Genomic DNA, 13,721 nt, shown 5'->3' with positions numbered 1-13,721 from the left:
GACCTGCTGACCCCTGCTTTTATTCAAAATGTTACTGGGAATTATATTTATTCTAAGAAGCTCTCCAGGTACAAACCAAAACACTTTCTGTTCGTAAAAGCTGTCTATGTCTGGATCATAAGCTGATTGTTCCCAGCCCCGTGCCAGTCTGAGCTGGTTTCGGCGGACGTGCAAGGGCCTCGGAGGGCCGCCGCGCCCGGCCCGGGACAGGCCCGTGGGCTCCCGGCGGTGGGCATCCCCGCCGCTGCCCTGAGGTGCTGTGGGGTGAAGGTATCAGAGCAGGGCTTCCGTACCAACTCCCTGCGCTATGCACACCACACAGTGCGCCGTTTCCAGCGTACGACTCAGGGGCTTTTAGTGTCTGGAGTGGTGTGACCACCATCTCGCTCCACAACATGGTCATCACCCCGGAAAAAAACCCAGGACAGGGAGCCGTCACTCCCTTAAATCTCCCGAGTCCCTGGCAACTGCTATCTACTCTCTTCCTCTGAGGCTTTGCCTATTCTGGACTTTGCCCGTCAATAGAACTACACAGCGCCTGGTCTCCTGCGGACTGGTTCCTTTCATTCTGCATCACATTTTCAGGGGTCACCCACACTGTACCAGGTGCCAGCACTTTGCTCCGTTTTATTCTCTATGCCCTGGCTGTAACACAATTTCCCTCCACTCAGCGGCTGATGGACAGCTGAGTTGTTTCCCTTTTGGAGGTGGCTATGAATAACACTGCCCTGAACCCCGCTGGACGAGTTTCCACGGAGACCTCACGACCCAGTGCGTTGCTGGGCGGTTGAGGTAAACCTTTAATGTTTTGGAGAACTGCCAGACTGTTTCCCAAAGTGGCTGCTTCGTTTTACGACACATAATTTTTTTATCAGTGCACAAATTACAGATGTATGAGTGCAAGAGCATTTTCACAGCATAACTTCATCGTGAACTCAAGTGGAGCCCTCGTGTTTTAGGTTGTTCTCAGGATAGATGTCAGAGGACAGGGAAGTGATGTGGTACATTTCGGGTTTGAGAACAGAGCTATTGCTGGAAACCTGAAAAGAGCTTAGGACAGAATCTGCCTCGTAAATCCCTAAGGACTAAATAAAATAGCGCAGGTACAGCTGCTGAGCGGCAGGCCTGGCCCACAGCAGGTCTCGTCACTGACTGCTCCTCCCTGTCATCCTGGACCACTGTAGTGTTAGAGGGTAGGCTTCATCGACAGAGAAGACAAGGCCTGAGGAGGCTGTAGAGACCTGCCCCCGGGTCTCCCACCAACTGGAGATGTGGCCAGAACCAGAACTGGGGTCCCAGACCTGAGTTCTGCGCTGTGGCATTTCAAAGGCATCCCTGAGCTCTCTCTGCAAGAGAAACACGCCTCCTCACCGGCTCGGGAGGGAACTGACTCCCAGCTGGTAACGGACACGGCGTAGAACACAAGGCAGACGTGAGACCGGCGGCCGTGCCAAGATGAGCCCACCTGAGCCTCTAAATGTCAGCCTTTAAAGGTGCAAAGCCGGGGCCCCGACTGGGCTGGTCAGCCAGAGAGGAGACGGCACCGGGTGACACCGGGGCGGGGGGGCCGAGCTCGAGCTCTGCTGGGGAGCGCCGTCCGAGTGTGGTCCCCAGGGCCCCTGAGACCGTCTCAGGGGGAACATGAGCTCGAAACTAGCTTCCTGCTGACCCTGAGACACGGTCTGCCTCTCCTCCGGGCGATGTGTGACGAAGCCTGACCTGCGGGGGCGGGAACCGAGACACCAGCATGGGCGGCATCTCCAGGGCCAGTCTCACTTTAACATGTCCTTAGTGAAGCAGTCAACTGCTTTCAAGTTTGTTAAATCTTGATCCTCAAACCCATGTCTTTCAACATGTTTACAACAAAAGGGGGAGAAGGCCCAGGCCCCCGCCGTGTTCCGGGGGGCAGCTTGCCCCGCCCCCGCCGGCGCTGGTTGTGGGGTCGCCCTCAAGCCTTCCCCCAGGGGCCCTCTCTGTGTAGCATGCCAAGGGTGAGAATGCTTGAGGACCTGCCCTTCTTCCACGCCTAGATTAATTACCAAAACTCTGGAAAGGATTTCTACAAAGTTTAGAGAAACCAAGTCCACCAAATCCTGGTATACAAATACTCCTTTTAAACAGTTTCACTGTCTGTAAAAAATGGTACCTATGCCTGCTTTCACGGAGGAGGCAGTGGCACCCCACTCCAGTGTTCTTGCCTGGAGAATCCCAGGGACGGAGGGGCCTGGTGGGCTGCTGTCTCTGGGGTCGCACAGAGTCGGACACGACTGAAGCGACTTAGCAGCAGCAGCAGCATGCCTGCTTTCAAAAGCTCTAATGTACAGAATTTCAAACTGGAAAAGTGACTAATTAGGCAGTGATTCTTCACTTTGTAAGTGCATTCTCCAGAGACTCTGTCAAGTTGTCAGGTCCCCCGATGCGCTTAAAATAGTTTCAAATTTTCCGCCCACGGCCCATTTTCCAGAAACAGACTCCGCACTGTATCAAGCACAGAACACCCTCCTGTATCACTCTCCGCTTCCTCAGCCGCGTTCTGGAGCCCAGCGCCCCGGGTTCGTCGGGCAGCAGCAGCGCGGGGCCAGCCGGGCCGCTCACCTGATGGTGCCGGTCGGGGAGGGGATGGGGCTGACCAGGCTCCGGAGGTCCGGCTCCGGGATGTGGATCTTCAGCGGGGAGATCTGCGGGTAGAGCGGCCGCAGTGGGGATGCGGGGGCCTCCTCCTGGTGGCACAGCGACGTGAACTGGATCTTTATCGCCGTGCTGGGGAAGCGGAAGGTGCACCTGTAACGAGAGGGCGGCGGGCGTTAAGCCCAGCAAGGGAAGGGGCGCCGGCTCGCCTCTGCGCAGTGATCGGCCCTGCCGTGCGCGCCCGCATGCCCAAACCCGCGCCCTGATGCGCGTCCCCGTCTCCTGGGACAGAGCCCGGCGGGCACGGCCAAGACCTCTGCCCCCAAGGACCCCCACCTGTGTCCCCGCCCATGCCAGCTCCGGCCGCACGAGGAGCCCCTTCTGGGCCGACGCGTGGATCCAGCACCTCGCGGAGCGCTCCCCGCCCTGGAGAAGCAGCAGCAGCAGCCGCCGCAGGTGCGGGCGGGGGCCTGGCAGGAAGCGCCCCGGACCCAAGGGAACCTCGTGTCCTCTACTGCAGGTGACCGCCCGCCCAGCCCGTCACAGACACGAGCCCCTCTCTGCGTGCGCACAGGAGCCCAGCGCTCTTCGCCCTCTGAGGAGCCCCCGCCTGTAAAGCAGGGCGTCGCCTGTCCAGCACACTCGCTGACTTCTACACCGCCCAGTTCCCCACAAGCTGCTGACCCTCGGGCAGACACTGGGTCTACACCAAAAAGCGCCTGGTATGTAGTCCTGTCGATCAATTCAGCATCTAAGTAGCGAATCAGGGACACAGCAAGCACCGCTTCAGTTGCATTCCCTCTTCTCTCAGTAAAATAGGCTTTAAGGAGTGGGATTTAAGAACTGGTCAGAACAGGCTCTGGGACCCGGCAGGTGGGGACCCCAGCGCCCCACCGGCCAAGAGGGGTGCGTGCGAGCCTTCTGCTGGGAGGGCTCACCTCTCCCTACATGACTCAGCAGTGCAAGCATCTACGCTGAGAGCCACTGCCTGCATCTCACAGAGGACATCACGAGCTCCAACTGGCTCGACTGGCCGATGCAGATCCTTCCAGAGACACAGAGCAGAGAGGGGCCTGCATGTGGCTCGTATTTCCAAATCTACAATCGGAACAAGGGGGTCTTGGTACTGTTCCAACAGAAGCTGTCTTCCTGTCTGATGATGCTCTGACTCAGCACCAGAATGTCAGGGGGGGTCTGTAAGGGCAACGTCATCCATGCTTCTGCTTAAAGGGCCACCGGGCTGCCGTTTCTGTCTTGTAAGCAAGCAGCCTCCCGTGTCCTCTCCAATTGCCTCAGTCTCCCCACCACCCAATGGAGATGTCCTCTGTCGGTATTTTGGCTAGAAGGTCACATCACACATTTGCCTAAGATGCCTTCTGAGGCCCGAGGTCTCCCCAGACCCGGAGGCCGATCTGCTTCTGTAACTCGCAGAGTCAATGTGCATCCCCGCCGAGTCCAAGATGGGCCCAGCGTCCCCCAGCCTGGGAGCGGGCTGAGGACAGGGGAGCACCACCTGTGAGTGCTGGCTGCGATGAACAGCGGGGCAGCCTGTGCCCACGGACTCACCCCCCCCCCCCCGCCACCAGTGCCAGGGAGGAAAGCAGTAACGGTGACAGACAGTTAAAGAGTTTCTATGGCCCTTAACTGCTGCCAGTTAACAAAACAAGCTACGTGTTCCTCTCTGCCAGAGGAGGGCGGAGTTCTGACTTCCTGCGCCCTGAAAAGTCCCCGTGCTAACACGGGATCAGACCACAACCTTGAGATCATCTTACAGTTACAACTGTCAAGACAACTAGAGAGGGGATGTGGCTTCTGGCCTCTGGTAGAGGTCACAGGACGGTGGGGGGATCTTAGAAAATGGGGTTCGGGGTTCAGACGAGAAGAGGCACGTGATTCCCGAGGGACGAGCTCGGGAGGAGGAGCGGCGAGATGCCGGGAGCACCGTCAGGCCCCCTCCTCTCCGCTTCCCAGCCTGACTTCTGCTCTGCGCCCACCTGCCCTAACGCCTCTGGGGCCCTGCATGCTCAGGGCAAGAGTGATCCCCTCCCGGGCGCTTTCCAGTCCAAACCCAAGGCGCCGGATGGATAGACGGTAGACGTACATGGCACAGGTACATGGCCTAGGGCCTCAGTGAAACAAAACACGGTGATTTACAGGTCAGGGACGTGGGCACGCCATCAGTAGCAAAATCGACTGCCATCGATAACTGATACTAGCAGGACCGCTTCCCACTGAACAGCGATTTCCCAATTAGGCTTTAACCATAAACATTTTCACAGTATTTACTGCAACAGCTATTTCAGAGGCTTCTCCTGACTCACTCTTCTGAAAATTATCCTGAGGCTGCCAATGCACTACTCAGGAGGAGGAGGAGGAGGGGGGAAGAGGAGGTACCAGGGAGCTCCTTGATTAAACAGAGGCCTCCCCAGGGTGCCCGCAGAGCTGGGCCATTCTGGTTTAGGGCTCTGGCTAGATTTTTAATGACGGTGTTCTGCAGTTAAAGCTATTCCCCTGAAGGTGCCCACAGCAGCCTGAACCCAGGTGCAATCTGCCTGTGCTGGTGGGGCCCCGGCTGAAGGTGGGGGTGCATGCTGAAACCGCCACCCACCAGCTCAGGGACGCCCCCGGCAAGCATCCACCCCCCTTGTGGGGTGGTCCCTTGAGAGCTTGCCTCAGAATTCCTGCCCTAATTTGCAGAGATGACAGCAGTCTGGGGACTGCTGGGGGTGGGGGAGGTGGACATTTGGGGGCACCTCCCCTAGAAAGACAGGGACCAAGTACTGTGGTGGTGGTGGTGGGGTGTGGACTGAAGAAAAGGTGTTCTAGGAGCAGGAGAGGAGGAGGACCACTGGTATCCCCCAGGCCACAAATCCCAGGGGGCACTGAGACGGTGACTGTGACAGAGATGGCTAGTCCCTTGGACACACATCTCTCTTGCTGCAACAACAAACTTGTTTCAGCTGGACAAATGGCTGCTGGACTAAGGATGATGTTTCTCTGCATCAAGTGCACCCGTGAGACTGTGCTGGTCAGTGAGATGTGGATGGTTCATGCCCTCAGGAGAAAGAGAGCGTCTTCTTCACTTCTCCCTTTCCTAGTGGCCAGAATGTGGGTGTGATGGCAGGAGCTGGAGCAGCCACGGTGGGCTATAAAATGGACACTGGGAAACAGACCAACAGAACAGAAAGAGCCTGGAGCTACCATATCAGGTTACATTATGGGGCTGTTATGTGCAAAAGAAATCCATCTCACTCTTGTTTTCTGACCTTTGTTACGAAAACCAAACCTACATCCTAATTATAAACAGCTGTCAAGGCTGTATATTGTCACCCTGCTTATTTAACTTATATTCAGAGAACATCATGAGAAATGCTGGACTGGATGAAGCATAAGCTGGAATCAAGATTGCTGGGAGAAATATCAATAACCTCAGATATGCAGATGACACCACCCTTATGGCAGAAAGCAAAGAGGAACTAAAGAGCCTCTTGATGAAAGTGAAAGAGGAGAGTGAGAAAGCTGGCTAAAACTCAACATTCAAAACACTAAGATCATGGCATCTGGTCCTATCACTTCATGGCAAATAGATGGGGAAACAATGGAAACAGTGACAGACTTTTATTTTCTCAGGCTCCAAATCACTGCAGATGGTGACTGTAGCCATGAAATTAAAAGACAATTGCTCCTTGGGAGACCAACCTAGACAGCGTATTAAAAAGCAGAGACATTACCGACAAAGGTCCGTTAATCAAAGCTACGGTTTTTCCAGTAGTCATGTATGGATGTGAGAGTTGGACCATAAAGAAAGCTGAGCACTGAAGAATTGATGCTTGGTGTTGGGGAAGACTCTTGAGAATCCCTTGGACTGCAAGGAAATCAAACCAGTCAATCCTAAAGGAAATCAGTCCTGAATATTCACTGGAGGGACTGATGCTGAAGCTGAAGCTCCAATACTTTGGCCACCTGATGCGAAGAACTAACTCACTGGAAAAGACCGTGATGCTGGGAAAGATTGAAGGCAAGAGGAGGAGGGGACGACAAAGGCTGAGATAGTTGGATGGCATCACTGACGCGACGGACATGAGTTTGAGTAAGCTCCAGGAGTTGGTGATGGACAGGGAAGCCTGGTGTGCTGCAGTCCGTGGGGTCGCAAAGAGTCGGACACGACTGAACAATTGAACTGAAAGAGCTCCCTGTGAGGAACAGCTGAATGCACCAGGGTGCACATTCATGGAAGAATATCATTTAGCCATTTAAAAGGATGCCTTCCAGGACTGCGTGTCTCTGGGAAAATCTCTTAAAGCATCCGATCCGTTCTCTTCATCAGGAAAACTAGGGTATTCTTGGTGTATATGCTGTAAGAGTCTCGTGAGTATTAAATGAAATATTCCAAGCAAAGCAGTTAGAAGTTCACACAGTACCGAACAAGTAACACACATGCTCAGTCGCTTCAGTCATGTTTGACTCTTTGCGACCCACTGGACAGTAGCCCACCAGGCTCTTCAGATTCTCCAGGCAAGAATACTGGAGTGGGTTGCCATTTCCTCCTCCAGGGGATCTTCCTGACCCAGGAATTGAACTCGCGTCTCCTGAGTCTCCAGCAGGATTCTTTACCACTAGTGCCAACTGGGAAGCCCTAACAAGTAACAGTCACTCATTAAAACCGGCCCACGAAAGATGATTTAAAATGTTGATGATACGCTGACAAATGAAAACAGCAGAGACTCAATGGTCCAGCATCATGGCAAAAGGCACAGGATTTGAAATCAGACAGACCTGGTTTGAGAACGGGCTGCTGGGACAATGTGGGGGGACCTGGGGTGTGTGGCTGAATCTAAGGCCTCTCCCTGGTAAACCAGAGACAAAGCGCCAAGCCTGGGTGCAGGAGGAGCCCCGGGGCGGGTGAGGCTGGCACTGCAAGTGGCCGATGACCTGGGCTCTGGTCCGTCGCAGAGGACAGGGACTAGGAGGAGGAGTGAGGACAGCCCTGGGGAGAGGTTGGCCCCGCAGAAGCCTGGAGTCTTTCAAAACATTTTCTAAATGTAACTGTGTCCTTAAAGAAATGAAAGACTCGAGAAGGAAAAAAGCTGTTACACATTCGATGACCAGTATGTTCAAATTTTGTAAATAACCACAACCCAGGCATGGGAAGATGGTCAGGCCTCTCCTTTCGGAAGGGAGGGCTGGGGCAGCTGACAGCCAGCAGCGCCTTATGCCTACCCCCACTGGGGCGTTCCAGGCACAGGCCAGTGGGCGGCTTGCCCAGGGTGGGCCCTGGGCCACAAGCAACCCCCATCTACAGAGGTCTGGAGCTAGACCCCCAGAGGCAGTAGAGACTCTGAGTTCTGTAAGAACAACCAAAGAAAAACACAACAGTTCAGGAAATGGTTTTGAAAAACCTTTTACATATACAACCCCCAAATCAAAGGAGTCTGACAATCCTATGTCTTTAACCTAAAATACGTACTTCCTATTAAGAATGTAATACGTTTTGCTAGTGCATCTTAAAAACCAAAACAGAGCTGAGCCTAGGAGGCTGGAGGCTGCAGAGGCCGGATCTCTTGTGCTGGGCAGCTGTGGACCAGGGAGAGCCAGCACAGGACAGACGGCCAGCACAGCCAGGAGGTAGATCTGGATGCGGTGGGGGGAGGTCCCCCCTCCAGAGGCCAGGCTGCCTGCAGCCTGGACCTTGGGCTCTGAGGGTCCCAGCAGAGCAGGGCCAGGCAGGGTCAGGAGCCCCAGGAGGACCCCAGGCCATCTTCCCAGGGACATTCTTACCCCTTGGTGGGGAAGTGTCAGGTTTAAAACAAGCAAACAACAAGAAAATGACTCCTAAGTTGAGCTCCCAAGCTTTACAGTTTGGAAAATCAGATGGGGCAGGAAGTCCAATATATCTGAAAAAGCAAGTACCTTCCGGATTTGCCTGGAAAACACCAAAGGTGATCCAGTTGGCTGAACGGGGGAGCTACAGAGATCAGAATTACCACTTTGAAGGCTTCCTGAAGGTCACTGCCCACCGAATGGGCGCTGCAGTGGGGTGAACTGCAGTCAAGTGTGGACCACAGGCGGGGCCTCTGGCGGGGGAGCCTCAGACTGGGGACCTGCCGAGCCCACCAGTGCTGGGCTGCCACCAGCTCAGGGCCCGGCTGCGTCCCAGCACACGCACGGTCTCCAGGCTCCTGTCCCCGGGGCCGCCCCTGCACAGAGCCCACTTCTAGCACCCCTGCGCCTCCCCGCAGGGCTCCCCAGACCTCAGGCTCCCTCGGGGGGGTCGCCTCGGCGGCCGCCTTTCCCTCCACACTGCACACACGAGTGCGCACACTGCAGGAGCTGACCACGCATCACCGGCTAACACCTGTGTGTACACTGCAGGAGCTGACCACGCGTCACCGGCTAACGCGTGTGTGTACACTGCAGGAGCTGACCACGCATCACCGGGTAACGCCTGTGTGCATACTGCAGGAGCTGACCACGCGTCACCGGCTAACGCGTGTGTGTACACTGCAGGAGCTGACCACGCATCACCGGGTAACGCCTGTGTGCATACTGCAGGAGCTGACCACGCGTCACCGGGTAACGCGTGTGTGCACACTGCAGGAGCTGACCACACGTCACAGGGTAACGCGTGTGCACACTGCAGGAGTTGACCACGCATCAGCAGGTAACGCGTGTGTGTACACTGCAGGAGCTGACCATGCATCACCGGGTAATGCGTGTGTGTACACCGCAGGAGCTGACCATGTGTCACGGGGTAACACGTGTGCACACTGCAGGAGCTGACCACGCATCACCAGATAACACCTGTGTGCATGCTGCAGGAGCTGACCACACGTCACCGGGTAACGCATGTGTGTACACTGCAGGAGCTGACCATGCATCAGTGGGTAATGCGTGTGTGTACACCGCAGGAGCTGACCATGTGTCACAGGGTAACACGTGTGCACACTGCAGGAGCTGACCACGCATCACCAGATAACGCCTGTGTGCATGCTGCAAGAGCTGACCACGTGTCACCGGGTAACGCGTGTGTGTACACTGCAGGAGCTGACCATGCGTCACAGGGTAACACGTGTGTGCACACTGCAGGAGCTGACCACGCATCACCAGGTAATGCGTGTGTGCAAACTGCAGGAGTGGACCATGCACCACGGGGTAACCAAGTCTACCAGGAGGTAAAGGTCAGGCCTGAGACCAAAGGAGCCTGATTCCTTCCACACGGATGCAGCAGCCCAGAGGTCATGGCTGAATCCCAGCGTCCGAACCCCAGGGCAAGGGTCAGATTTCCCTGACCCTGGGTTAACCGTGCCAGGAGACGGACCACATGCCTGCTCTGTGTGTGGCAGAGTCATGGGGCAGAGCGCCAGGGGACAGTCGGCATCCTTCCCTCTCACGGGGGGCGGGCCGCCCGTGTCGCCGCTCAAACCTGCACCTGCGGTTTTTACTGAGAGAGGCTTGACTGAGAATGGGAGGGAGAATGGGCTGAGACACCCCACATGCAAAGCCTGGCGGGCAGGGCCGTCACTGGGTCCAGCGCCACCGCAGACGGGGCTGGGGGACGGCCGGGGTCTGTGCAGAGATCGACGTCCACCCGCTGTGACACGTGTTTGGTCTGCGGTCAGGAGCCAAGGTCACCCCCCATTACACACAGCTCCCCCTCCCTCCCTCCCAAGGACGAGAACGGGGTGTCTAAGCACGAAGACGAAGACCCAGGAAAGTGCCAAGTGCAGGAAACAAGAGCGAGCCTGCAACAAGCAACACCTGCACCGACACTTCAGACCCCGCCCAGGGAGTGGCAGCAGCCCCTCCCGAGAAAAGGCGCTGATGCGACACCAGGGATCTGGGGCTGCCAGGCCCTCTTCCCTGGTGCCTCAGCTGGTAAAGAGTCCGCCTGCAACGCAGGAGACCCCGGTTTAATTCCTGGGTCAGGAAGTTCCCCTGGAGAAGGGGCAGGCTACCGACTCCAGGATTCTTGTCTGGAGAATCCCTGTGGACAGGGGAGCCTGGTGGGCTGCAGTCCGTGTAACACTGCAAGATGGTCTGCAGAACTAAGATTAAACCTTAATCAACATGAAATGCAAGAATACAACGATAGAATATAGTATAATAAAATACAGCAAAAAATAGTTAAAAAGTAGCATAAGGCTATTATTACATGTCCCTGGTAACCACGTGCTGGCAAGTTAAGTATGTCAACTAAACAACACATTCCATTTCTCTGGACACTTGAGTTATACTTAAACATGTGTATTTGGAGGACATTATGGAGAGGGCTCTGTGCAATCACAGCTCCTGTAAGTCTGAGGGGCAGAAAGAAAAAGGCTCCAGGACACCGTGGCTGGAGGAGAAACAGGAAAACAAAGCAGGAATCCACTCTGCACGTTTACTTTCTGGGTGCTGGCAACTCAAGAAAGGCCAAGTTCACTTCCGTTAAACTTGGCCGGGAAATGCCGTCAGGAGCTGCAGGCAGAAGAGCCTGGGGTGCGGCCGGAAAGATGCGGGCACCCAGGCTGGCAGGGAAGGCCCGGAGAGGCCTCATCCTTCCCGCGTGGACGATTCAGGCAGACCCGTGGGGCCTCCCGCCCAGGCACCGCCACCCAAACCAAGACCTTCCTTTCGGTACTGGCCTCAGAGACAGCAGCGAAGCTCAGCAGGGAACCCCAACACAAACCTCAACCCCGCCTCCAAAGAGAGCACACAGCCTTTGCTGTTTAAAAAAAAAGAAAGAAAAACCTTCCATTTGTCAGAACACAACAGGAACCCTGTCTGACTGCTTCCAGCCCAGCTCAGCTTGCCTTCCTAATTTGGAGAATCCGACAGGCACACACGGAAGCCACCCTGCACGGAGGCTGGGGAGGGGCATGGGCGGGTGGGCGGCCCCGAGAACGGCACTTGGCCGCCAGCCCATTTCCCCAAAGAACCGAAACCCGAGGAGGCACCCGGGGAGGTATCAGAGTCCGCGGAGGTGGATGAACCCCTGTTGCAGGTGGACGCGTCCAGGCCGGGTGGGGGCGCCACCCTGTGCACCCCCACGCCCTGGCTCCCAGGGCCACCCCACCCAGGCTCTCATCTCTGCTTATAAGCAGGGAGAAGGACCCTCCCACCCACGGCTCAGCCCCCTCCCCTCCCACAGGCTCCAGCCAGAGCGGGACCCAGGGGCAGGGGCGTTATTCCAGGGAAGCTCCCCCAACCACAGGGAGCCCCGGCTTTCATGAGGCGAGCTGATCCTGGGGCTGCCCCTGGGAAGGCGGGTGAACGGGGTTCCTCGCGGGGCAGGCGTGGCGTGAAGGGGTACGCGAGGGAGTACCCTGCCCCAACCCACTTCCCTCCCACCGCTTTTCCCGGGGTGCCCACGTCACCAGCACCTCTGCCGAGGGGTGACTGATGGACAGTGGCACAGGCGAAGAAAGCAGAGGCCGGCAGACAGCTCGCGAGGGAGGATTCCTGCCCATTGTCCCTCCTCCCGCTCCTTGCCTGGAGTGGAAATGTGATGACCGGCTGCCAGCAACCACCCTGGGCAAGGAGGTCCTGAAGTGGAAGCCCCACCCCCGGCCAGGACAGGATGGTGGGACAGAGAAATGGAAGCAGCCTCCACGGGCGTTAGGCCTGGGGCCCAGCCTGCCTGTGGGCCAAGTTCAACACACGGCTGGCTGTGTGATCCCTCTGTCCCCGACACGTTTTGGACGAAACAAAACTATTTGGCTTCAGAAAGGAAAATAAGCCAGAGCTCTCCACTGAGGGAAAAACAAACCACGGGCTGTCTGCCGAGGCACGAGGGGGAGGGCGGCCGCGTCCCCAAGGCCTTCTGCTGCCCAGCTGGGATCAGGGCGCGGCTGGCCCGGCACCGACCCCTTGCTGGGGCGGACGGGGAGCCCAGCACACCATGGGCCTCCACCGACGTTGAAGCAGGAAGTGCAGGGCTCGTGAGCTTCTCGACAATTACTGACAATAGCCTGAACAGCATCTGCTTGGAAGATGAACTCCCTGCTGTCTGCGCTGCCCCGCAGGGCCCTGCCCTGGGACGAGGAGCTGGGGGTGAGGGCACCCGCCGGGCGGGCGGGCGAGCGTGATGGCCAGGGTGGAGCCGGCTTCTCTGGGCTTCTGAGTCGGCTTCTCCCAGCAAGACGGCTTGGAGACGGCCCTTGACCACCGTCAGGGGGCTCGTCCCCCAAAAGACCAGGGGCACGAGCACGGGGGGCTGGGCCCAGGGCGTGAGTGGACGATCAGGCCGGGGTCGGGCAGTGCTCACCAGCAAGCGCCCCAGGCCTGCGCCTGCTCTGTCCTAAGACAGACCCCCCCAACCAGGAGGGAACCCGGCCTCAGGCCCAGGATCGCGAGGCTGACGGACAGGGTGTCGGGACCCGAACCTCTCATCGGGTGGCACCATCTGGGATCCCCACCTGCCCGTCCCTCTGGGGATGTGTAGGGCAGAGACGCCGACAGAGACTGTGCACAGGGGCCTCTGGGCCCGAATCACAGGGAGAAAGGAGGAGGGGGTGCAGAGCAGGGTGCTGGGGCGAATGGCCTGTGGACAAGGAGCGGGGACGGGCCCCGAAACTTTCTTTCTTGTAAATCAGGCCTCTTGGAGAGGCCGGGAAACCTCCTGTGACGGAGTAACAATAGACAGTCCGCCCACAGCCAGCACTGAGATACACACACACACACCCCCCTCTGACCCTGACCCAGGCCCGGGGCCTCACCCAAGTCAGCTCCCCATCAAGTCCCCGTGGGCCAGGATGGGGGGTCCGCAGGGGGCCACGCTCAGCTCCTGGGGGAGGGGTGTCCACACCCCCCACTCCCACAGGAGAAAGGGCTGCACACACTTTAAAGGGAGAAGATGAAAAATAACCACATGGAAGTTCCGGCATCACCTCCCGCCCCCCTCTGAACTCTGCTCCCGGTTTCCCGTGACCAGTCAGCCCCCAGGGCTCCTCGGAGCTTTCCTGCCCCGCACCCACCCCCCCGCAGGGCTGGCAGGACAGGTGCCATGAAACCCCGCAATGGACTGGCCCTCACTCAGCTGAGGAAGTGCCACAGCGCCCAGGAGGAAATGCGGACATCGGGCCTGCATGCGGGTGCTCGCTCCCGAGCCCCTC

At 57.4% G+C, this 13,721-nt stretch overlaps 1 protein-coding gene across 1 annotated transcript in view; it reads right to left on the bottom strand.

Annotated features, from left to right (window-relative positions):
* FOXK1 (forkhead box K1) overlaps positions 1-13,721 on the bottom strand; it is a 50,537-nt gene that overhangs the window by 12,671 nt on the left and 24,145 nt on the right. Inside the window, exon 2 of the mRNA XM_081552705.1 lies at positions 2,596-2,781. Coding sequence (XP_081408831.1) covers positions 2,596-2,781 — 186 coding nt within the window. The remainder of the gene's footprint in view (positions 1-2,595; positions 2,782-13,721) is intronic.

Source organism: Giraffa tippelskirchi, chromosome 13, assembly GCF_054371585.1.
Source record: "Giraffa tippelskirchi isolate mGirTip1 chromosome 13, T2T-mGirTip1v1.2.pri, whole genome shotgun sequence".
NCBI lineage: Eukaryota > Metazoa > Chordata > Mammalia > Artiodactyla > Giraffidae > Giraffa > Giraffa tippelskirchi.
This window is presented reverse-complemented; position numbering and strand designations above follow the sequence as displayed.